This window comes from Venturia canescens, chromosome 5, assembly GCF_019457755.1.
Source record: "Venturia canescens isolate UGA chromosome 5, ASM1945775v1, whole genome shotgun sequence".
Taxonomy (NCBI): Eukaryota; Metazoa; Arthropoda; class Insecta; order Hymenoptera; family Ichneumonidae; genus Venturia; species Venturia canescens.
The window spans coordinates 11,583,475-11,608,652 of NC_057425.1; the positions used below are offsets into that span (position 1 = coordinate 11,583,475).

Below are 25,178 nucleotides of genomic sequence, written 5' to 3' on the forward strand. Positions count from 1 at the left end.
CGTAAAGCTTCGAAAAAAAAAAAAATAATATGAAGATTCCGTAGTATTTTTCTCTTGATAATGTCATTGCTGTCGTTTGAAAACAAATCAGATTAAGAAGAATCACTATGGCACTAGAATCGTGTTGTTCCCAGGCGAAAGCCGAACAACTTTACATGCTGGAATTTCTCGTTGACCGTTTGAATCTGACGGTCGAGAAGATTTCGGAAATCGGCTCGAAACCTTTGACCGTGAGACTCGAATTTCTTGATTTTCCAGCGTTTGATATAAGCGAGGACGAATTTTGGTCGTCAAAAAAACGAAATGAGAAGCAATCGACGTTGAGCAACGAAAGGAAGAGCGCTGAAGGCAAGCTGGATTTCACTGCTGGAAAATCGTGCCTTTTCCCAAAAAGACCCAATGAATTGGTCGATGCAATGCGCTCAAAGCCCTTGAAAATTGGCATTTACAAAGCAACGGCCCAGAAAATCTGTTCCCGAGAAGAAGCGGAAGGTTCGATATGTAAAACCGAAATTTCTTTGCCGGGCTGTTTGTGCGATCAAGTGTCCATGTCGATGAACGATTCTGCGCATCTTCCGAAGCCCTACACATTTCGCAACACGTGGAATCTCACCGATGAGGAGGGAAAACCATCCGGAACAATCTTGCTATTTCTCAGACTAACTTGTCTCGGAAAATCAATCGTAACACAGTTTGCCGTTAAAAATGATTCTTTTCTGTTCAAGAGTAACGAAACTTCCAACGAATTCCAATGCACCAAAGTCCCGGAAGAAGGGAACGAGGCTACCGAGACGAACGACGAAAATCGAGGAAAGTTTTGTTCACCGGAAGGAAAATCAGAAGGGCTTTCGTCACCGAAACCCAGTAGCATTATTGGCCTCGCGTCAATTTGTCAGGAGCTTGCGAAACGCGATGGTGGTCCTGAGGAAGTAGTACCACCGCTGAAACTCTCTACTCATCGAATTATCGAAGAAAAGTACCCTTTGACGAGGGATTTTCCATCGGAAGCTAGCTCCAATGTGCAGAGTTGTGTCTGTCGACCAGTTAGCACTGTTTTAAGGGGAATAACGTCAGACAGAGTTTGTTCGAATCTGAGGAGCGTACAAAACGTGGAAACAATTTACAACAATAATTCGATTGTAAAATCTTGTTACGCTCCAGTTTCTCAGAGAAACTCATTGAATTATCTGTACAGAGGGAGAATGCGAGGTGGTGGGCCCTGGAGCTCGAATACGCCCGGAAATGCCGCAAATTGCAGTGAGGCGAATAAGAGCCGGGACGAAGAAAATTCTCGATATCCTCGACAATCGGTAAACGATTTAATTTCCGGGTCTTGCAAGTCTCCGGTCAAGTCAGCATCCTCCAAAAAATCCGGTTGTGGTTGTTTCGGAAAATTGGGAACGGGAGCAATGGGTTCGTTAAAAACGACGACGATGAGCAAAGATTTTGGTTGTTCGAACGAACCTTGCCAAGGAATCGATTGTCTGATAAAGGCTTTCAAAGAGACCGAAAACTTCGTCGAATCGATTGGCAAAGTGCCTGGTTTGGCTGGTTTGGGGTTGATGGATCCAAGAGAAAGTCCATATTTTGGTAGGCAAAAAAACGAAGCTTTAACGAGTTGTGGTCTCGAAATGCCGACTTTGAAATTGCCTCCAAAATTGGCATCTAGTTTGCCAAAAGGCCATACCCAATTACCTGGGAAATTGGAAGACAAGCCCATCGCTCTTTTGGCAGCATCGGTTTCAAATCGAGATTACAATCTCCATGAAATTGAGCCGACTTTGGTCTCGAAGATGAAGAAAAAGCCTGACGAGAAACTGGAAAAACAACGAGAGCTTCAGGAGTCAGTGAATCAACCGGACTCAGAACCAAGTCCTTGCGGTGACACGAGCTGCAAATCCAAAAAGAAGAAACCACCGGTGGAGGAAAGTCCAGAGGAAAAACCGGAGGAAGAAGAAGTTCCTGAACCGGCCAGGAAGACTTCAATAGCAAGAAAATCTGTAAGTGCCCGGAAGATAAAACAACGAGGGAAAAAAAAGTCAATGATGCTGCTTGGACCGGCGGGTGATCGAGCCTATAGCCGTCGAAATTCAGCTATAAGAGTGAGCAGAAGAGTTATGAAGCTTATGGACGATTACCGAAATTCGAGGTTTTGTTACGGTCATAAAAATTGTTTGGACGTCAGGATGAGGGTGCCTGGGAACATGGGATGGCTGTGGAACACCGGCGAAGCACCGGGCCGATTGAAAACTCTTCTTGGTTGGAAACCCGGTGCAATACCGAAATATATTTGGGACAAAATGCAAGTCGCTAAAAAGTCGATGATGGCAGCAACCAGCTCGGCGAGCGAAGTTCGATCCACAACTTCCACGAGTAAAGTTAAAAGAAGTCGAGCATACAAAAGTAAAAGCAACCACTCATTGGGCAGAGGCCAATGGGCGAAAAGACGCATGTACGATCTCGACGAAGATGAAATTGAGCTACCGCCAACTCTTCATATACACAGAAAAAGTGGCACATACTACGTCACCATGTATCCCGTTAAACTCACGGACGACAAGGAACTCGATGAAACTTTGAAACCTCTTCAATTTAAAATCACGAAAAATAAAGAAAATGAAAATGCGATCACGAGCTCCGATGGCTCCGACATGGAAATCGAATTCTCACCACCTGCAGCTGTTACACGATTCAAACATAAAGAACCTGTCAAAAGTCGATACACTCAAGTTACTCAACAGGAAATACTCGACGCTGTGGAACTTTTATTACCACCCAAAAGACGATTCACCAAAACCAAGTCTAATAAGAGTCGAAAATTAAGTTAACGAATCTATTGTAATAACACTTCACAGTACTTTTGTTCATGTGAAATTTATTTTCATTATAGCTGTAAACGTGCTTTTTTATTCATTTTTATTTTCACTATTTTTCTGCCTGGTTAAACCCGTGATTAGCGATTGATTATTGAACGATGGGGAAAAACCAATTTCGAAATATAAAAATCTGACGCTTCTAATCCTTGTTTTAACTTCCCACCAAAAAGAGATTATCTTTGTTTACCTTGGGCGCGTTCGGGGAGTCGCTATTTGCGCTACAAACGCTAACGTTATCATTGAATGATATTATTATATCTTGTATTTTTAGCGCAAATAGCGACTCCCTGAACGCGCCCCTTGAGTTCAAAATTTTTTAACAGGCAAACAAAAAATCTCATTCGTTCAGAAAAAAACGCTCGCAACGCCCTCGATGACGCCTTCTGAAGTTTTAGTTCATATTTCTTTCTTTGCTGGTGCTCTGGGTTGCGAGTTTCGAAACCACGTGGTTATTGGAAACCCCCACTCCTTCGAGAATAGCGAAAAAGGCGCGCATTCTTCCAGCCGATCAGCCAACACTGTCACAGTTTTGACCTGTTGCACTGTTATTGTTTATTGTTGTAAAAGATTTTAATATTCTTCTCTCAAAAAGTTGAGAGGATCCCTCGAGAAGTGAATTGGGTTTTTAAACTCGAAATGTATGTATTTCGATACAAAATGTGAAACACCTTGCAAAGAAGGACAAAATATCGTTTATTTTATTGTTTTCGACGAGATGAGCAAAGTGTAAAGTCACAAAAATGTCTGTGAATACCGGAAAATATCGTCCGGATAGGTCGGAAACGACAAAAAAGCGATATTTCGGTGATGACAATACTCCAAAGTAAGTTTGAAATAACTTAAAATTTTTTACTCTACATCATTCTGTGTATTTTAAAAAAGTCAAATTTTCCTTCCCCAAAAGAGAAAACACAGCAGAGAGCAGACTCAATCAAGCCCTTGAAAATATAAGACTCGACAGCCTTTATGGCTTCCACACTACCAACGATGTCAAAGAACGTACAGGATATCTTATCAACATGCAGCCGGTAGATTCACAATATTCGTAGTTTTACTTATTATCAGTGAATAAGCCACAAAGGAAATTGAAATATAGCTTGAAAATGTATTTTTCCATAGACTGAAATTATAGGAGAGGATAAGGGACTTCTGAGCGGAGTAGATTATTATTTTCTGGAAGAAGATTGTACAAGATTCAAAGTATCGATGCCGTACTACCCATACTTTTACATATTATGTCGCAAAAAAACAGAACAGGAAGTATCAACATTTTTACTGAAAAAGTATGCCGGAACGGTTGTAAAAATAGAAATAGTGGCAAAAGAGGATCTCGATATGGTAATTTTCTGTTAAATTCAAATTCTGTAGATACATTGTATAAACTGATCTCGCATGCTAACACAAAGTTATTTTCAGCCTAATCATTTAATAGGCCTCAAGCAAAAGTATCTGAAAGTTTCTTTTGCCAATTTAACCGATTTGATAAAAGTTAAAAGGGACATAAACAGAGCTGTAAAAGCCAGCAAAGAGCGTGAAAAGTCAAATACTTATTATACGAATCTTCTATCCGACATGCTGAATCCCATGAAACGTCAGGAAGTAAAAAAACCAACGAGCCACATGGAAAATATATTGGACATTCGGTAAATTGTATTTTAACAAAGTGATACATTTTTCCAAGTAAAATTTTTTGAAATTACCAATTTTATAGTATGTATCAAATTTGTTTGCTTCATAATTATGGTTTTTAGAGAACATGATGTTCCTCATCACGTAAGAGTGGCCATAGACTGTGAAGTTTTCGTAGGTTTATGGTACACAGTGAAAACGCGAGGTACAGAAGAACCGCCAATAATCACACGACGAAAAGATCTCATAGAACCTATAGATCCAATCGTCCTGGCTTATGACATTGAAACTACAAAATTACCACTAAAATTTCCGGATTCTGCGACTGATCAAGTGATGATGATATCATACATGATCGACGGTCAGGTAAAATGGACAAAGAACTTAAAAGGTACGAGGTTTGAAAAAACGCAGTGATAACAAAAGTTTTTGCGTTTATTCCGACAGGGGTATTTGATAACGAATCGAGAAATAATATCGGCGGATATTGAAGATTTCGAGTACACGCCGAGGCCAGAATTTGAAGGACTCTTCACGGTATTCAACGAAAAGAATGAAAAAGCGACGTTAATGAAATTTTTCGAGCACATCAACGATGTGAAACCGCACATTTTCGTTTCTTACCACGGCGATGGTTTCGATTGGCCGTTCGTTGAAGCTCGTGCAACTTTCCACAATATTGACATGAAGAAAACGATCGGTTTTGCCAAAACTAGGGATGACTTTTATGGAAGTCGAGCAGCTATTCATTTGGATTGTTTACAGTAAGTTTTCGTACCGTTAAAATAAAAATTCTTTCCAGAGAAAAACAGTCATCATTCCATTCAGTTATAATCATTATTCGAGAGTTGAAAGAAGTTTTTCAAGTTGAGAAAAAATCGTCGACATACTTTCATGAAAAATTGATTTTTGTTGAAACGAATTGAAAATTACTGAGACACTTTGTTTGGCGAGTTGTAACGATACTAACGACGAATTATATTTTCCAAAGCTGGGTGAAACGTGATTCTTATCTGCCCGTCGGTTCACAAGGTCTGAAGGCCGTAGCTAAAGCAAAACTGAGGTACGATCCAGTGGAACTGGATGCGGAAGACATGTGTCGACTAGCAGCGGAGCAGCCGGAGAAGCTAGCGAATTATTCAGTTTCCGATGCTGTGGCGACTTTTTATCTATATCAAAAGTACGTTCAGCCCTTTATATTCGCTCTATGTACGATTATTCCCATGAATCCGGACGAAGTACTGAGAAAAGGTTCCGGCACACTGTGCGAGTCGTTATTGATGGTCGAAGCATTTCGAGCGAATATCATATTCCCAAATAAACAATCTGCTGAACTGAATAAATTGACGACGGATGGGCACGTGCTCGACGTCGAAACGTACGTTGGCGGTCACGTCGAAGCTCTAGAATCGGGCGTATTTCGCGCGGATATTCCATATAAATTCAAGATCGAGACCAGTGCCGTGGACGAATTGATCGGTGGGGTGGAAAAGGCGCTGAAACATTCGATCCAAGAGGAGGAAAAAGTGCCTCTCGAATCGGTCACGAATTTCGAGCAAGTCTCGGAGGAAATAAAAGATAAATTGTTAGCTCTTAAGGCCCATCCGATCAGACAAGAAAATCCAGTTATTTATCATCTCGACGTTGGAGCCATGTACCCGAATATCATTTTGACCAACCGACTACAACCTTCGGCCATCGTAAACGAGGCTGTTTGCGCAGCTTGTGATTTTAACAGCCCTGGAGCAGCGTGCAAAAGAGAAATGGAATGGGCTTGGCGCGGTGAATATCTGCCAGCGAGTCTCGGTGAATTTCAACGAATTCGACAACAGTTGGAGACCGAAACAGTCAAATCGGAAGACGGTAGCACGGCGCGACCTTTCCACGAACTTCCTCTGCCGGAACAAGCCGCTCTCGAGAAAAAACGGCTCTCCGATTATTGTCGAAAAGCTTACGCAAAAACGAAAGTGACGAAGGTTGAAATACGCAAGCAAACGGTTTGCCAAAAGGAGAATTCTTTCTACGTCGATACCGTGCGAGCTTTTCGAGATCGCCGTTACGAGTACAAGGGCTTAACGAAAATGGCGAAGCAACAGGTCGCAGCTGCGATAGCCAGCGGCGACGCCAGCGAAATTAAGTCGGCGAAAAATCGCGAAATTATTTACGACTCCCTGCAACTCGCCCACAAATGTATTCTCAATTCTTTTTACGGATACGTTATGCGCAAAGGTGCCCGCTGGCATAGCATGGAAATGGGTGGAATCGTGTGTCACACGGGAGCGAATATTATCATGAGAGCTCGAGAAATAATCGAAAGAGTTGGACGTCCATTGGAACTCGACACAGACGGTATTTGGTGCATTTTACCGCAAAGCTTCCCAAGCAATTTTATCATCGAAACTACACACCCAAAAAAATCAAAGTTCGCTATTTCCTACCCGAACGCAATATTGAATTTCATGGTCAAGGACAAATTCACGAACGACGTTTATCACGATCTCGTCGATCCTGCCAATATGGTTTACGAGATAAGAAGCGAAAATTCAATTTTCTTCGAAGTCGACGGTCCTTACCGAGCCATGGTATTGCCAGCGGCGAAAGAGGAAGGAAAAAAGTTGAAAAAACGTTACGCTGTTTTCAATTTCGACGGGAGCCTCGCGGAGTTGAAAGGTTTCGAAGTAAAACGACGAGGCGAGCTTCAACTCATAAAAATCTTCCAATCCTCGGTCTTCGAGTCGTTCCTGAAAGGCGATACTCTCGAGGAGTGTTACAAATCGGTAGCCAAAGTCGCGGATTACTGGCTCGACGTGTTGTACAGCAAAGGCGCTGACATGCCGGATTCCGACCTCTTCGAACTCATCTCCGAGAACAAATCGATGTCGAGAAAATTGGAAGAATATGGGACTCAGAAATCAACCTCGATCTCCACCGCCAAAAGACTGGCCGAGTTTTTAGGTAGCGACATGGTCAAGGACAAGGGTCTTGCTTGCAAGTTCGTAATATCGATGAAGCCGCAAGGTGCGCCAGTCACCGAAAGAGCTATACCTCTCGCGATTTTTCAGTCCGAAGAGAGCTTGAAACGGCACTATTTACGCAAATGGCTCAAAGATTCGGGTCTCCAGAGTTTCGATATTCGGGATATCCTCGATTGGGGTTATTACATCGAGAGATTGGGCAGTACGATACAAAAAATCATAACCATTCCCGCTGCTTTTCAGGGTCTTTCGAATCCAGTTCCTCGCGTCAAGTATCCTGACTGGCTGCACAAGAAGCTGCTTGAAAAGAACGACGTGAAGAAGCAGAGGCGAATCACTGACATGTTCAGAAAAGTGGAAACCACGAGGGCAGAAAGCAGAGAAGACCCTGAGAGCGCGAGAGAGTCGGCGCCGATCGTCGACATCGAAGATGGCGCTGGTCCCTCCGCGGTATTCAAGAGACCGATGGTAACGGTGACCAAGAGAAAGAGACAATCCTCCGCGGAGCTGGACGAGGAAACCTTGAGCAAAAATTGGCGCGAAGTTCTTGGTCAGCCTCCGAGTTACGGGAAAACGCACGAAGAGCATCGGGCGTGGTTGGAGTTTCACAAGAAAAAGTGGCACCATCAGGCCCAACAGAGATCGCTACAACGACGAAACAAGAGGAGCAGAACCGGGAGCGACGAGTTGAACAAGGGGAACCGCGGCGTTTCGAGAACAACGAACGTCAACACGATCCACGGCTTCATCCACCGTTCTCATCGAACGCTCCTCGAAACACCTTGGCAAATAATCCAAATTGCAGAAACCAGTGAGCCCGGGATGTTCCGTTTGTGGGCAATGGTTGACAAACAATTGCATCAGATAAGGCTCAGAGTTCCTCGCATTTTCTACGTAAATACGAGGGAGCAAAGAGGCGAACCTGGACCGAACGAGACGTGGAGAAAATGCTCGAAAATATTGCCGAGATCGAGGCCAGTTTACAATCTTTATCAGTACACCGTTCCCGAGGAGCTTTACGAAGTAAACGGTCCGATGTTGGCTGACGAATTGAGTAAACCGGAAGTCGAAGGGATTTACGAAACTCAGATGTCTCTGGAGTTTCGGGCAATTTTGAACCTCGGCTGCGTTTGCATGGTCGACTCTTCCTCGTGTCCTCGTAATTCGGACATCGGAGACACTTTCTCGTTGGAACAATTGCAGTTCAAGAGCATTTCCGCTCAGCCTTATCTCGAGTCCGACATGAAATACATATTTCTGTATCACCACTGGTCCTCGAACCACCAGCGCGCCATTTGGGGCCTGTTTCTTGGCCCTAGCAAACGAGCTCACGTTTACGTTCAAGACACTGTCAAAACCAATCAGATGCCAAACATGGGAACGCTCTACGTCAACGAAAGAGCTAGAGCGTTACAAGAATCGGCACAAAATATTGATGCACCTACGGAAATTCATTTCGAAGTAAAAATAGAAACCAGCTTCCAGGCCATTTGTCGAGCTATTCAAGCTGCACTAAAAACTTACAAGAACGAGATGAAAGGGGCGACGATTTTGGCCATTCAAACAGCCATCACTGTCGGAGAATTGATCAGCGAAATGCCATTGCTCAACGATTTTCCAGTTGTCAATACAAGGGTACAAGATTCGGAATATTTATTCAATACATTGGAGTGGCAAAGGCTCGGAGCTACAACGATGATTGGACATTATCTCAAAAGCGAGAGAGTGTTGAAGCTGATGGCTGAACAATGCCGTTATTTCCACGCCCCGATCGGCAACATTCCTGCCGATGCGACACTCTTCGGAGCGGATTTGTTCTACGCGAGGAATTTGAAAAAACATAATTTTGTGCTTTGGTACTCGACGACCGAGAGGCCTGATTTGGGAGGTAGCGAGAACGACGACAACCGATTGTTAACCGATTTCGAGGAGAGCACAAACTCCATTGCGAACTATCCTGGCACTTATTCGAGCGTTTGCGTCGAGCTTGATATCGAAAGTTTAGCTGTAAATACTCTGCTGCAATCGCATCACGTCAACGACGTCGATGGCACGAGTTCTTTCGTCGCTTTTCACGCAGCTGCTCAAGCCTCGTTGCAAGAATTGGTCACCGGCTTATCGACGACAGCGACGATACCGAGCTACGACGAAACTGCGCTGTGCAGCGCTTCCTTCAAAGTCCTTCGAAGCATGGTCAGCAGCTGGCTCAAAGACGTTACTCTCCATAGAAATGTTTATGCCGATTGCCAATTGATGAACTTTTATCGCTGGCTACGCTCCCCCAGCGCTCTCCTCTATGACCCTGCTCTACGTCGCACACTTCATAATTACATGAAAAAATTGTTCATACAATTGGTCGCTGAATTCATGCGACTCGGGTCGATAATTGTGTTCGCTAATTTTAATAAAATCATCATTTGTACGAAAAAGAGAACCGTCGATGCTGCCCTCGGACACATTAATTACGTCGTCGCTTCGATCAGAAACAAAGAACTGTTCCACAGCATCAACATCACTTTTGAGAACTGTTGGCTCTATCTCGTCTGGCTAGATCTGCCAAACCACGCTGGTGTTCTCGGCAAATTGCCGAAAGATTTGCAGGACCTCGACGAAGAGGACGAGGACGAGGACGACACTCCGCAAATTGTGATGAATTGGAATCTCATGGAAATTTTACCCAACGAAGCCATGTGTCGCGAACACTTTCGTACCATTATCGCCGGCTACATCAGCGCTATTTACCGACACATAACCGACCACGAACCTGAGCATCAGACTCCCAAACGCAGGAGGAGAGACAGCGTCATTAGTCAAACTCAAACTGCGCCTCTGGGACTCGGAGCGCTACAAAATTCTGCTGAATTTGCCAAGAAACTCATCGCTGGCGAAATGTCTCAAAAATTGTTTCAACTCGTTCAAAAAATTCACAAAAGACTGCCTGAAAAAGTTGTTAACCTTCAGGATAATCCTAATCTCGATCTTGGCGGCGCTGAGAGCAGGAGAATCAGTCCGGCGTTGGAAATGATTAAAGCCATTTGCAAGGTGTGATTATTCGAAATGATTTTTCATTACAACAAAATTGAAGAACTTAATAAACTTCAAGCGGGATGAACACTTTTGTTTTCAGATTTTATCCCTCGATAGAGAACTGACCGACGATGTGTATGATCTCAAAAAAAATCTGTTGCGTCTAATCGGAGTTGGAAGTTTCAGTGACAAAGCTGAGTGGACGGATCCTTGTATATCGTTTGTATTGCCTGAAGTCATTTGCAAAACTTGCAATCACACGAGAGACATTGATCTTTGCAAGGACAATTCAGTCTCCGTAGTTGACGGAATGTAAGTAATTTTGCAAAGCTTTCTTTTTTCTGTGTCATTGGCATTTTACTCGATTCAAAGAATTATTCATTTTGCAGATATTCATGGAACTGCCCGATGTGCGAGACGAGTTACGAGAACGTAGAAATCGAATTTGCTCTGATAGATATACTTTATCGTAGAACGATGGGTTACGTTTTACAAGATCTTCAGTGTCGTAAGTGCCTTCAAATAAAAAGAGAAAACGCTAACGAGTTGTGCACGTGCTCAGGAGATTTCAATACGACGATTAAACGACAGGAAATGATTCAGTGCGCTAGAATAATGAAATCCATATCTAAAAAGTGTGGTATGTTGCTTCTTGACGATGCCATAACGAATACGCGTCTTATCAGCGACACGACATCCAATTTGTAAAAATAAATATGAAAGTAAGATCGTAGATAAGCAAACTTTGTTTTTAAATTAAATAAATTATTACGGAGATCAAATATACGGAGTTTTTCTTTTATTCAGCTTAAAAGTAACAGTCGAAGAGTGTGGTATTTTTTATCATCGACACAAAACCAACGTTTCGTCATTTCATATCTTCTACACTATTTTTACCATAATTATCTCACTTTTCGGTGGCGCTGATTACCACTTTAGGATCTGAAATAATGGAATTTTTCTTATTAATTGTCACTGTATTTGTACAGAGTATGACAGGTAAATAATATTCCATTGCTATCAATAGTTGAATAAAAATATTCCATGTTCGGAACAAAAAAAGATCAATTGTTTCCATTCGACACTTTGTCCGCATATTCTAAATGAGGTCAATCTGAGTCAGACAATTCTCAAAAAAACATTTGATAAAATATGTTTTTTAGAAAATGTATAGATTCATTTTCATGTGAATCAAGTATGTTTCATGGTTTGAGATTCCTGTTCAGGAATGCAATACTAGTACTTGTAAAATGACCTTTAAGCTACGGATCAAAGTGGAAAGTTGTCAAATGAAATGAATGAGTAGTTGAAAGATCAAGAAAGTAGGTAAGGTAGGTCTGAAAGATTAATTACCTTCGAATTTGAATGTGGGGAAAGAAGTCATATCAACACCTTGTCCACCACCGTAATGAGCTGCGAGCTTCTCCAGTTCAGATTTACGTTCCTTTTCAATCTCTGGAGTCGGATCGACCATTTTTCCACCACTGTGACAAGTGAAATAAATTACCTGTCACTATTTTTTGCGATAGGTCTCGGTGCAGAAAAATACATTTTTATGTAGTTTAAGGCAGACTTGTTTGATCGATTTCATGATAATTCTAACACCTGCAAGAATTTGAATGCTGAAACATTGTACTTACACACTCTTTGATTTGTACTCCCGAATTTTGTCAAGAAACAATTGCTGGATGGGATCACTGGCCTTCTGAAGAGCTGGTGCAACTATTCCAATGTTACGCTTGACAATCTTGGGCACACCGGCGACGAATCGTGGGGTCAGCATGGTTGCCTGAAATACATATTTTCTACATTAATTATCAATTATCAAGATCAATTACAATTTACGTTTTTTCAGCAAAATTTACAATTATGTAACAAAATTTCAAGATCGGAATGGTGTACGTCCATTTAGAGGTTACACACACGGAAAGCGAATTGATTAAACGTAAATGTATTTTTTTCAAATGTTATTTATAGTTATTGATTCAGAACTGATAAAGTTAAATAGATAATCATTCATCAATCGATTAAAAACTGAGGAAAAATTTTTCTCACTTCTTGGGAGTTGCGGATATTCCAATCAGCTGCTTGTAGACGAATATGGCGGACGTCCAATGATCAATGTCACGACTCTATTGAATCGAGTGTCTAATACCCTACATTAAATACTTTTTATGAATCGTTTCAGATAAACTATAAAATAATATAGATTTTAATATCAATTAACTAATAACTGTAAAAGAGAAATTTTGACTATCACTTATGAGTAACGTCTATGAATCGGAGTACGTAGTAATTTCAAATATTTCTCGAAGTAGCAGATTTAATATTTTCATTGGGAATCATGAATGGATTTTCGGAAAAACGTCAAATTTGTGATAATCGGATTTTCAATCATGCCACGCAAATTATTCGATTAATTGTTCAAATTATTCGTCGAGAAATCATTTATTCAGCGAATTGATGTGCCGAAAGAAAATCCCCTCTGCGCTCGTCTGACTCGTATATTTGCACGGAGTTGCGAGGCGAGCAGTGGGGAAGCGGTTGACCAATGAGAAAGTTTCCCGGCGTCGAGTTGAGTCAAAAAAGAAGGAGTGGGGAGCCTGAGGGTTCGGTAACGTGGGAGAGAGTGCTGCGTGCTTGTTCTTTAGTTTCATTCATGAACGGCCGTAGACGCAGCCAGGATATATTAATTTGTTATTCTTGTATATTGTGTCGGGTTGCGCCGCGGCAGTGTGCTCACCGATGTGCGGGTCGCTTCATAGTTTAACACGTGATAATATTCCCCTTTCTATTTGTTATTTGTTTTCGCTAATTTTACTTTTCATACTGTGTGTTTCGGTGTCGTCGTATAATACAGTGTTGAAAAATTGAGCGTGTGACGTTGAGGTTTTGTTTGAAATAAGTTTGAAATAGTTTGGTTTCTTTTTTTTTTGTTTTTTTTTTTTCATCATCAACGGACGACACTTCCCCACGAGACTGCAGGTATTTATTTATAGCAACACATATACAATCTTTTTCTCTTCTATTGAGCCATAATCATATCGATATGCATGAAAACATTATACGCAATTAAAGCGCCGCTAAGCGCGAAACTTTTAACTCACCTCACGCGCTCTATCCTTTCTTCATTTTTTTTTTCAAGTACACACTACTAAATACTTGCATATATAGACATCCATATACGCATACGAATACAACACGGTAACGTGTCATTCTTCACTTTGACCGCGTGACTGTGCGCTCAGTAATTTATAATATACATGTGGCATTACACAAATCTATTCGAGTTATGATTCGTCGTGTATTAATGAACGCTTTTTATGAGTGAAATAGAAAAATGGCGCTATCGCCAATACATTCTTTTGTGAGTAGCACGTACTGAAACTTTTGAGGGTTACCCGGCTCAAATGCGATCGTTGGTGGTTAGAAAATTGCAGAAAAATAAAAATTGTCTAAAACATGTAGAGGTCTATGGGTGCTGCGCGAAATGACGTAAACTTTGACGTTCCGGCAAACGGCTTCGAATATCGACATAAAATACATAATCATTCGATTTTTGTGTGCTCTTCTTGAAATTGTTCGCGAGAGATAATAACGCAGAAGCCATTCGATGAAAATCCACACGCTTTAGCAACTTGTTCACAAAACCGGTTTTTCATTGTTTGCTTAAAAAAGTTTGTTCAGTCAGCTAATAAATGAAAAGAATCGGAAGTTTCAAAATTGCATAATCTGAATAAATCATAACCTTGAAAAACATCTAGAGAAAAAAAATGAGAGGGTTTTAGCATGGTTTATCTGAAGCGGCGATTGCGAGAGTCAAATGGCCATCTAGCGGTGAAGTTGAGAAGATTTTGGTCACAGTCTACGATTGCGATCTAACAAGTGTCCCCCGAACTCCTTATCGAAGATTAATTAAACGTTCGTTAAACAATGAAAGCTTAGCGTTTTCACTCAATATACTTGAAATCATTTATATCCACTCCTTAATTTGTCGAATTTCGATTAATTCGAAAACTCGTGTCAATTCCGTCTCCGAATTTACGACAAAGCATAAAAACTAGAATTCGTTGATCGTGCTGAGGTTATGGTTCGTGAGTTTTTGACCACTCCACTGTCAGGAAAATCAAAAAACGATGAGTGAATGTTGGAAGTCTATTTCGAGTCAACTGTCAAGATTCGAACTGCATCGAACTGTACAACGAGTCGATAAGCGTATTGTGTTTTACTTACTGTCGATAAACAAAGATCCGCCCGGCAGAGCGGAGGGGAGGGGGGCGAGACGGTTATTCGTCCAATGTTGCGGTGTCGCGAAGAAAGTTTTCGTTACGTAATATTCTTGTGTATACAGAAGCATGCAACGATCAATTATGTTAGACTTCGCGACCATATTACTCATAGCCCTTTATGTATTCATGCCTCCCCGTCATCGATCAACGTATCTTGTATAGCTGTGGACGGACATATGAGTAAACAAGTCGGTATAAAAGAATTAGCTGAAAAAATGAAAGATTTTTGTTGACTCAAGAAACGAATCGTTGAAAAAAAGTGAAGAACGAATTTAGTGAGTGCTGAATAATAAAATGGGAATCTATGTTTCGTCGAAAAATATGATGCTGCTCAAAAGCGTACGAGGAAAAGCAGGAAACAGTTTTTTTTAGAAATTGTGAATGTTAACAGCTCGATGGAAAAAAAATCCCTGAGCCGATCCGTTGCAATGATCGCGCTAATAAAATCCTTGAACAAATTAGCTCTTCATATCCCCCCCCCCGATCGTACGGGGACAGAGCGCGTTCACGAAGCACTAATATTCTATATATAAAAATATATATCACTCCGAAGCCTCGGATCAACGACTCATGACTATTCTCGTCTCGTTGCGTTTATTATCACTCAATGGGGGAAAGGAGAATAAGAAAGAGCCCATAATTTATGGAGTTGGTCGTTTTGGGCTGTAAACTTGACTCGGAATCCTCCGGATCGACAATGACAATCTTGAAAATCCGAGGAAAAAATATGACATTTTATTTCGTTCTAGAGACTGAGAATTTTTAGATTTTGCTCTATTCATTTGGTACTCTCCAGACTTTTGTCTTGGAATGAAAAACCTCTCGAACGAAAGGATTCATTTGCACCGAACGTTTTTTTTTATTTCGACGAATAATTATTTTCACCCGCCAATCCACGATCTCTCAATTCAGGCCTCACTCTCGACTAACAATCATGTTTTCTGAAATCAACTCGAACTAAAAATGAAGCTTTGAAATTTCGCCAAAAAAATGATGAAAATTGTTGCGATGACAGTTGGCGGAAAAAGGTAAATAAGGATGGAAGAAAATGGAGGAACGAGAACGGGGAGAACATTTATCCCCGTTTTTGCAAGTTTGTTATGCGCCCGAGTGTAGGACTGTTTATTTCCCAAGTGCGGCTGTGTGCGACTGTTTATCCCGTAAATGTGTGCGCGTGTCGGAGGACGGGTGGTTTTTTGTACAGTTTCTCGGGATCTTGGACCCCGGCGTGGCAACGCCGCGGGGCTTGCCCCGGATAGAGTTTGCCGTAGCGAGAACGTATAGCGTGTATAGTGTTGTGTGATGAAGAAGAAGACGGTTTTTCTCCGGCGTCCCGATGAGCGCCGTTGGTGGGTATGGCGCTCGACGAAACTCGCGAGTTGGAGAGGGACGGAGCGACGAGGAAAAATAAAACGAGTCGAGTCTCAGTGTCCGAGGGAAGAGAATTCTGTGACGCGACGTGGAAGGGACGAAAAGCGGAAGAGAGAGGGAAAGAATAGGAGACGAGGACGAAGCGACGGCTCTCTTTCTTTGTTGTGAAAACGAGCATAACTGCGAAGCGAAAGAGAGGGAAAACGTTACAGTAATTTGAGGCTAAGACTCGAAACCTCTCCGCTTCTCTGTTCCTCTTCCTCCTCCTTTTCTCTCCTTTCTCATCTTCTTCTGCTACTGTTCGCTTCTCGGCCATCTCTCCTCCAACGGCTCCAACGCGGGCGCGAAACATTCGGCATTTCTCGGAGACAGCAAATTCGAAGTTTTTCGTCTCTTTTCTCCTTTTGGCGCGTCCGCTCTCGCTCTGACGCTCATTCGCTCGTGTCGTGCGTCCTCTCTCGGCGCAGCGGGACACCGAGGCCTGCTCTCTCGCCAATCTCGTGCTCGCATTCTTCGGATCTTGACTCGCGGACTTCTTTTTATTTTTCAACACCCTTGAGTCTCGGCGAGGAAAAAACGGTCTCATCATTTCTGCACTCTCCTCGGACCCAAGTTTTCTTGTCAAATCGTTGCTCGTTCATTCTTTTTCGCCTTTTTGTTCCTTCTCAACCCTGGAACAAAATGGCGACGTATCGAGACACATCGGGCTGTAAAATCAGCCATTTCGAGTACTTTTCACCGAAGTGTAAAAATATTATTCGAAAAATACTGCGATCTCGTTGACGTTTGACTCTAACGAAAAAGTCTCGGCGCCCTCGATCGAACATTTCTAAATCCCGGTCTCGTAGTGCAGAGCCGAAAAACAATTGAGATTAGAATCATTCAAGTTTTGAGAAGCCAGCACAAGAATTCTTCATTCCGGGTACAGAATTTTGAGAGGTTTTTTATAATTCTTACGGCCAAGGGCTCGGGGGTTCGTGCTTCGGGTGCAAATGTTTCGGATACGGGTTAGTGATGCGCCTGAGAATCTTAGAAAGACCATGTCCGTTGAAACGAAAGGGAAAGAGGAGTGGGAGGACCTCGGCTCTCCCGAAACCCGCATCTGGTGAAGCGGGCTTTCCCCTTAACGTTTTCTTTCGGGATATTATGTTGCCTTCTCGAGGATGCTGCAGCATCTCGAGATGCCTGAAACAAAAGACACTCCAGGTCACTTCCCTCGTTCTTTTTATTTTTCTCCCTCGCACTTATTTTTTTTCTTCTCTTCTCTCCAACAGTTTCAATTTTCAACGCTGATGCATTTAAAACGAGACACTGACGAAAATCCTCGACCCCCATGCTCTCGATGCGAATCCTCACGGAGAATATGGGCGCGTGATCCTACAAAATAATCATTTATCGACTCGAAACACAAACTTTTCATCCCACGACATTCTCCCCCTTCGAAATCCTCAATACAAACAAATTAAATTCGTTTTATATAGAGCTCCTTCGAACACAGAAACGAATAATTGGAACAACGAAATCTGACATTGCGGGCTGCCAATGAAATACATGATCGTCAATACGCTTTTAGACCAAGTTCAACGTACCGATTAAACTTATTGTTGGTAGATATCTATTCAAGCATATTTTATTAACGTGAAAAAATATTTAAAAAATGATAGTTTTGCAAAACTATTAATTGATAGATGCAAATTTCCACGATGACACATTTTCACAGGTATTTTTCAAAGAATCATCTCTATTTTTTAACCGATTTTATTGCACCAAGTCTCATTTTGTTCCTCAACTGATCCTCGATAAATTCACCACGTAGATTTTCCTCTAAACTCATTCCTGAGAGAAATTATGAATGAAAAAGTTTTTTCACTTAATGAACAATTTGCTGACGAACAAAATGAGACTTGTTGCAATAAAATCGATGAAAAAAGGCAGATAATTCTTTGAAAAATACCAGTGAAAATGTCTCAGCGTGGAAATTTGCGTTCATCAGTTGATGGTTTTGTAAAACCAGCGTTTTTAATATTTTTACATCTCAATAAGATATGCTGTAATACAAATCCACTGACAATACATTTAATCGGTACGTTAAACTTGCTCTAAAAGCGTTTTTAAAATTTAGCACTCATTTGACTAGCATGCAGTACAGGAGTTACCTTAAGGAGGTTCAAGCGTATTTTATGGAAAAATTTCCAATTTCGCACAATAACATTTTTTAAACAGAAAGCTTAAGGTAGTATTAACTCAAGGAACATGCCGATTACTCGCCGTCTCGAAATTGAGATATTTATTTTTTAAGCTCGCAATTTTTTAAAGCTCCCGCAAGAGCCCCCGTTTAACCTGCCTTTTTCAACGATGAATATCTCGATTGTCAGACGCTGAAGCCTCCAAATTTTTCACACATAATTAAGCGCTGTTCAACAAGATTCACGCAAATTTTCAATTCATCAACTTGGAATAACAAAATCCAAGTATTTTTCGTGTCGTATCCTTTATTTACATCGCTTGAACTTCCTTAAACGTGATTAAACGAATAAAATAGTTTTAGATCAAACTGCAGATTCATTATTTCCGAAAAAATTGCATTTAAATGAAGAAAACTCTTCGAATAACATCAATCGCTGAATCAATAATGTTTTTCTCAACGAAGTTGAGGCTCTTTCACGTTCTTATTCTTCGATAAACATTCCTGAACTAGAAAGCCACGTTTTTGGTTACCGAACGAAGAGGAATCGTTCTCGCTGAGCAAATAAATTCTGGGCTGTTTTCAAAATAAATCGATGCTTGTCACCTTGAGCTTATCAAGGAGGTTCGATAAGAAGGTCGAATCCACGATTCGGACTCGAAATCTCAATATGAGTTGAGAAAACTGGTTTTTTGAAACCGGTGGACCACGAAAGAGCCGTGAAAACGGTCCTTTCTTCCAAAATCCAAGATTACCAATTGAGATGTCGAATTTTTATAGATTGAGGGAAACACTGCAGAAAAATTGACCTCGCCACAAAGTCACTTTCCCTCGTCATCGAGAGTCGAATTCATTAGTTTTTCTCCGTGCAAACAAGTTGATTTAAAAGTGAAAAATTCGTAGATCTGACAAGAACCAAAAAACGATTTCGGAGGGCTTCGATTCGAGTTTTTGATTTCCTTTCTTGACTCGATCGTCGTACTTGGTTATTCGGAACAGTTTTTCCATTTCCATTCTCTGCTGGTGATTCAAGCCCGAAACGTGGCTTTGGGAAGCAAGGAGTGTAATTCAAGGTTGCATGCGAGATTAGTTTCCCTCAAGAAAATCTCTTGACTGATCGTTTAGTTCTCGGAAACTGCACTTGACATTCGTAACGAGTGTGCAGCGTTATTACCGATTTTTAACAAAGATACGGAGGGTATTTGAGTGATGGGGGAAAGCGTGGCGGTCGGAGCCCCGAGTAGCCATAAACACAGGCAAAAAATTCGTCATCTCGTGCGGCCCTCCGTCCTTTCGCTCTCTCTCGAAGCATCGGACACTGGTATTATCCTAGAAGATCTGGTTTCGCGTCAGCGCTCCTTTTCCCATTGCCCTTGGCGACTCTCTTGGTTCCGTCGCTCTTTGTCGTGTCGCCGGTACTCGAATTATTTTTCCTTGTAAACAGCAGCAGCTTGACTCGGGGGACGTGGATCTTCTATTTTCCCCGATCCTCGTGCTTTTGCGACTCTCATTGACTTATTTTCACACAAAGCTCCCGGAAATGGAGGCTTCTCCGAGCTGCTGAATTTTCGTTCCTCATATTTGTTTGCCCTCGTAATTTCGAGGCATTAAAACTCCGGTCGACGAACCTGAGGCGGGCTTCGAGGGGAGAAAAACGTTTTGGTAGGGAGAGCAGAAAGTTCGCACACGCTTCTCATCGACGCAGAAACATCCCTCGACAGGTCCGAGTCGTACCTGGATGTTCTCGAGTACTCGAGCCTTGTTACCGGTGCTTTATGATTCTGAAATAGGAACACAGGCCCAAAGATATTGACCAGAGAGACGCTCTCGAAGTTTACAGCGTCGCTGAAGCCTCGAGAAACGAGGTTTGATCATTTCCGAGGCTCTCGAATCTGGGGAATCGAAAATTTCGGGTTTTCCACTCTCCACAGAATATCAATTATTTTCGTCGCATATTTCGACGAATAAATTATCGCAGTTGACTCCCGAGAATAGCGGAGCCGAATAATTCATCGCTGCAACATCGACGGCCGCGCAATTATAGAACGGAGCCGCGACTCGAATTGGGTCGTGGCGGAGGGACGACGATTCGGTATTGTTTTTTTCATGACGCGAGAATATCGAACTCGAGCAAAAAATAATTATACTGGAACTGAGCGGAGCGCGTCGCAACATTTCTTTTCCCGGGGATTCATTCGAGGAGGAGCATAAAAATAATGAAATATAATAAATGTGAGAAGACAGGAAAACAGATCGTGCACTGGATTACCAGCCCCGGAAGGTCCATTTATAAGCTCCTGTGCCCACACGGTCTTCGTACATACAAATCGAAAATCATCGAGAAAGGCTCGCGCATGTGGGGAGAAAAAATGGTTCGCTCCCGACAGGTGAGGGTTCGCACCAGTCTCGTCGTTGGGGTGCCCAGTCACCGAGACCTTTTAGCCCTCGCATCAATCTAAACAGTATATTCGCTCTTTTATGTGTAAACTGCGCTACGGTTGCTGAGCCCCATCAACGTTTATCCCATGGGTTTGTTGGCTGGCGTGGTTCTTCATTAAGGGGGGATATGTCAGTGTGAAATAAGAGCTTGGACGTAAAAGGGTAATCGGTAAGAACTTGTTTTACATTAATATTTAAGTTACTCCATTCAATTTTATTCTCTCAAAACTCGAAACGCGGTTTTCTCGAAAGCATGTTTTTTCACTTGGTTTACAGAATAACCGAAATTTTGTCCAATCGACTTCACTCAAAAAGGATCCTCTTCAGAAAACTCATCGCTATCGTCGCATCGTAGATTTTTTTAAAAATTGTTTACTTTTGTTTTTTTTATTAACAATTTACTGCAACATTTTTGTGTCAAGTTCGATTTTTTTTTAATGTCCACCATTTTTTGATAAGCAAAATTTTCAAAATTACTACGATGCTGCGATAGCTTTACTATTATGATTTAATAATCTTTTTGAATTTTTGGTTTCAGATGCTTGCTGTGACACTTGTGCTGTCGACCGTCGGGGTCATTTTGCGAGCGCTCCTCTCCTTAATAAAGTGTACTAAAAATTAAAAAATCATTTCCTTGTATACTTCATTACTGCAATAATTAATACACGAAATTTCCAATAATCTGATCGAGCCGTTTAAAAAAAAATCCCAAAAATGCCTTATTATTCAGCCTGTCACACTGCTATTCCCCCTTAATGATTCCCCCCGAAAAACCAAAATATTCGGTCCCTCAACGTTCGATCGGTTCGAAATGCATCTTCGAACATTCCGTTCGATCGATTCGTGTCTCGCAGCTCAATAATTATCCGGTCGCATTGTTTTTTGACTCGTTTCATTCCTTTGCACCTTCTTTACCTTTCACTCGTGTATTAATTTCCTCGTTGACTATAGTTACGATTAAATTGCCTGCACGTTCAATTCTCTTCACCGGGGGATTGGATTGAAGTTATTCGTTGCTTTGCAGCTGATGACGATGTTGGAGTTTAATATTTTCCGCAAGCACTTGAAAGATGCGTCAATGAATTAAAACTCGTTTTTCGGCCTCGTGAATACTCCGGAGATGAACTTTTTCGATCGTTTGGAAAACGATCGATATCTCGAGCAAAATAATACCCCCTTAAAGGGAAAAAGGAAATTCTATCGGAAGTAAACATGTTTGTAGCTCGATCTCAATTTTTTGAGTGCTTTTCTACCCCCCCATTTTCTCTCGCCCCTCCTCAAGCCAATAATAGTTGGCTGAGAGATAGAAATCTCGAAGAGAAATAAAAGAGGGGTTCGCAGGTGAAAAATCCGGTCACACAGTAGGGGTGCCTAATACCCTCGGATTCCGAGAGCCGATTTTACACAGCGAGCAGGTTGACGACTCGGGGGGTCGAATCCACGAACAATCGAACCTCCAACGAATACCTTTTTGGCAATTGACTTTGCCACTGTCAGACCTCACAATGCCAAATCTATTTAAACAGATAAATAACACACACTCGTACGTCAAATAGCGAGTGACTGAAACGACGACTCGATTTATTTTTTCCGAGAGGCCCGATCGATCAACGTTTTATAAAGGCATCGAAACTTTTTCGAAACTTGAATTTCTTTTTGTAAGATATTTTTCAATCTTTTGCGCCCTCCCTGCCTCCCCGAACATCCTTAATCTGAAAATATATTTCCGGAAGAATGGTACAACGAATAAAACAGTCGTTACGTTAAACCCGGAAGCAATTTTCACTTTTACGACGTACTTTTCGCTCATTTTTGAAGCATTCCAAAAAGTGTTTCTTTTATTTAGTATCGCTGAAACTCGATCTGCTCCTTACGACTTTTTTTCAAATCTTCGTCCATCCAGGCACGTGACGTTTTTCGTGATAGGAAAATTTGAGTTTTTTTTCCAATATTTTGTATTCATCCGCGGAAAGTGGCGCCACGTTCCGGGCAGCCATTTTCGAAGAGTTGCGTACGTTTTGAATGTCATCAGATTTCAATCGATGTCGCGCGGTAACTTCTTATCGCGATAAATTCTTCAATCGTATGAATTAGTATCGCACCGATGAAAAGGTTTTTACGTTTAGTTCGACGATTAGATTTACTTGCAGATAATTTGCAGTGGACATCGATAAATGAAAATTCAACTCGCCTCCAAGTAGTTGCAACTAATCATGCGATTTTGCAGTTTCCCGGCTCGACGGACTCTTGCGAACGATCAATATTTACCTCGATTTTCGATTGCGATATGATCGATGGCATTCGTCATCGAAGATAAAAATACTCGCGGGGATTTTTTCCAAACCCGTCGCTCAAAGTCTCGCAGCAATTCGAGTCGCGAAATTCACGAGTAATCTCACGATGCCTTCGACGAGCGTATCAGCGTTGGGGACTTTCAACGATAACAATTCGTTGCGGTTCTTCGGGTCCTGTAAAGTCGACGTTTTTTTTTCGTTTTTGTACCCAAAGCTTACAAACTCAATTTGCGCGATCGAATATCGCGTTTTTTCGTCAAATTGATAAGAAAATTGATGGATCTGTCGTCTCGTAGCTTCAACCATTTTCCCTCGACGCTGCTGCAGATCGAACGATTTTTCGAATGCTTCATTGGAGCAAACGAATCGTTTGTGTCGAAGCTTTTGCTGGGAATGAGGAATCGGTTCGATCTAGCACTAAATATAAATCATGGTTTGAAGAAAAGCAGTGAATTGTGATGAAAAATTTATCGTTATACGATATTGAAATGGAATAATTCGGTTTTTTGTCCATCCACCTCTCACGCGTCTCCTGTTATTTTCTGCGAACGGAGAGGAAGATACGGTTGAGTAAATAGCGGTACTTGCCGAAGATCGGGAATATACACGCGAGCGATTGTTCCAATAAAGGAGACTCGCCGGGTTGGTTCTGTGCGAGGAAGAAATTTAAATGATTGCTGTAAGAAAAGAATTGAAGCCCCGAAATGAAGCTCGCGTGACGATTCGTCGAACTTGATAAATTAACATTTGAAAAGTTTTTACGAAATGTTTGTCGATGCCTGCGAAACTTTTTATCTCATTTTTTGCTGGAGACTGATAAACACGTGTGAGCTAAAATATCCATATTTTCTTAATAGTTATAATTGGAACGAAATGCGATGAAAAATATTCGTTTGACGTTTGTTCGAAAAATTCAAGGTTCTTTCGCAGTGTGTTGCTCGTTTGCACAGCTGAAATTCGGTATTACGTTATTGTAGCTGTCGATCAAAATCGAGCGGAATCGCTACGTTTGCTTCCGTCTGTCGGACTCGGGCCACGAGAAAATGGCCCGAGTCTCGTCTCTCTCGCATCTCGAAATCCGCGGCATTTCAAAGGTCGCGATCATGCCCGAAGGATCGTATTTTATGGGTGTCTAAATTGGATCGATTTTTACTCCTTAATTAAAAATATAATCACTTTAAATTAATGTCAGAGTTATTAACTCGAAATTGTGAATAAATTTTTTCAACTTATCTTTTGGCGAACGAAATTACAAGCCCTCCATTAATCGTCGAGGATCCATCACCGACCGAACCCCAAATTTCACTCGTCCCTGGCGAAAATACTATCGCTTTTATGTTAAAAAATCGCATTAGAGACCGCAAAGGGAAAACACAAAGGGAAATGGATCAAGAAAAAAGTATTAATTAAAAGACAGAAGGTTGTGACAGGAATGGGCCGAGCCAAGAAGAAACAAAATGCCCAAATAAGCAAATGTGAAGTTGTACGAGTGCTCGTTACCAATTTCGTTCAATCTTTAACGGTATATATTTTTGTGTTACTAGTAAGAAAGACAACTGTCTAGAATTTTTTCCCAAACCTTCGTTACATACTTCATAGTAATTGTGAACTTTTTCAAAAACTCCGTAAGAAGCGTTAATTCGTTATATGGAAAGATTTTTTACGCATAGTCGCTTTAAGGGAGCTTTCCAGTGTGAAATTTTCAAAAAATCGATTTTTTTTTGCTTTATCGAATAGTATACACTCTTCCGAATATTCCCTGAAATTTTCATGCCGAAATTCAGATTATTTCGGTTACTGTACAGCATCGCTGATTGACCGTAAGTAAACGATTTACCTAAAATTTCCTCACTTGAAACTTTGAACGCGTTTTTCTCGAAACAGTATTTTTCAAAACGGTGTCCAACTTGGAGGGCAAAGTTTTAAAGCTATCGAGTTGAATTTTTGACACAATATTCTTAACGTCATTGTTCATCGTGCTATGGAAGCTTTTTTTTTTTTTTTGCCATCTTCCTATTTTTTTTGTAAAGAAAACTGCCAAATCCAAGTGAATTTTCTGCAACAATTGTTTCATCATTTTTATAGATATTAAT

At 41.4% G+C, this 25,178-nt stretch overlaps 4 protein-coding genes across 6 annotated transcripts in view; 3 read left to right on the forward strand and 1 right to left on the reverse strand.

Moving 5' to 3' along the window:
• Positions 1–105: 105 nt before the first annotated feature.
• Positions 106–3,019, forward strand: LOC122410694 (uncharacterized). Its single transcript, XM_043419052.1, has one exon. It carries the CDS (start codon positions 108–110, stop codon positions 2,826–2,828), a length of 2,721 nt encoding a protein of 906 aa, XP_043274987.1. The 5' UTR covers positions 106–107; the 3' UTR covers positions 2,829–3,019.
• A 374-nt stretch (positions 3,020–3,393) lies between these two features.
• On the forward strand, positions 3,394–11,289 carry DNApol-epsilon255 (DNA polymerase epsilon catalytic subunit 1). The gene is made up of 9 exons (XM_043419030.1): positions 3,394–3,699; positions 3,781–3,904; positions 3,996–4,214; positions 4,293–4,519; positions 4,628–4,871; positions 4,953–5,269; positions 5,497–10,522; positions 10,608–10,819; positions 10,897–11,289. The coding sequence occupies exons 1-9, from the start codon at positions 3,617–3,619 to the stop codon at positions 11,213–11,215; spliced, it is 6,771 nt and encodes a 2,256-aa protein (XP_043274965.1). The 5' UTR covers positions 3,394–3,616; the 3' UTR covers positions 11,216–11,289.
• A 2-nt stretch (positions 11,290–11,291) lies between these two features.
• On the reverse strand, positions 11,292–12,681 carry ATPsynCF6 (ATP synthase, coupling factor 6). The gene is made up of 4 exons (XM_043419146.1): positions 12,563–12,681; positions 12,148–12,296; positions 11,861–11,991; positions 11,292–11,449 (listed from the first exon to the last, which is right to left on the reverse strand). The coding sequence occupies exons 2-4, from the start codon at positions 12,288–12,290 to the stop codon at positions 11,415–11,417; spliced, it is 309 nt and encodes a 102-aa protein (XP_043275081.1). The 5' UTR covers positions 12,291–12,296; positions 12,563–12,681; the 3' UTR covers positions 11,292–11,414.
• A 475-nt stretch (positions 12,682–13,156) lies between these two features.
• Positions 13,157–25,178, forward strand: part of pnt (pointed) — a 135,553-nt gene continuing 123,531 nt past the window's right edge. For all 3 annotated transcript variants that reach the window (XM_043419062.1, XM_043419061.1, XM_043419063.1), the window contains exon 1: positions 13,157–13,492. The gene's annotated coding sequence lies outside the window, so the exon portion shown is untranslated. The remainder of the gene's footprint in view (positions 13,493–25,178) is intronic.

What these genes read in the sequence shown, in the direction of transcription:
- ATPsynCF6 (XM_043419146.1), bottom strand. Translation starts at nt 12,290, where the DNA reads ATGCTGACCCCACGATTCGTCGCCGGTGTGCCCAAGATTGTCAAGCGT. An exon ending in GAGTACAAATCAAAGAGTGT is followed by an intron (nt 11,992 to 12,147) that starts GTAAGTACAATG and finishes CACTTGTCACAG; the next exon opens with TGGTGGAAAAATGGTCGATC. An exon ending in CCCCACATTCAAATTCGAAG is followed by an intron (nt 11,450 to 11,860) that starts GTAATTAATCTT and finishes CCATTATTTCAG; the next exon opens with ATCCTAAAGTGGTAATCAGC.
- DNApol-epsilon255 (XM_043419030.1), top strand. Translation starts at nt 3,617, where the DNA reads ATGTCTGTGAATACCGGAAAATATCGTCCGGATAGGTCGGAAACGACA. An exon ending in CATACATGATCGACGGTCAG is followed by an intron (nt 4,872 to 4,952) that starts GTAAAATGGACA and finishes TTATTCCGACAG; the next exon opens with GGGTATTTGATAACGAATCG. An exon ending in TGATTAAAGCCATTTGCAAG is followed by an intron (nt 10,523 to 10,607) that starts GTGTGATTATTC and finishes TTTTGTTTTCAG; the next exon opens with ATTTTATCCCTCGATAGAGA.
- LOC122410694 (XM_043419052.1), top strand. Translation starts at nt 108, where the DNA reads ATGGCACTAGAATCGTGTTGTTCCCAGGCGAAAGCCGAACAACTTTAC.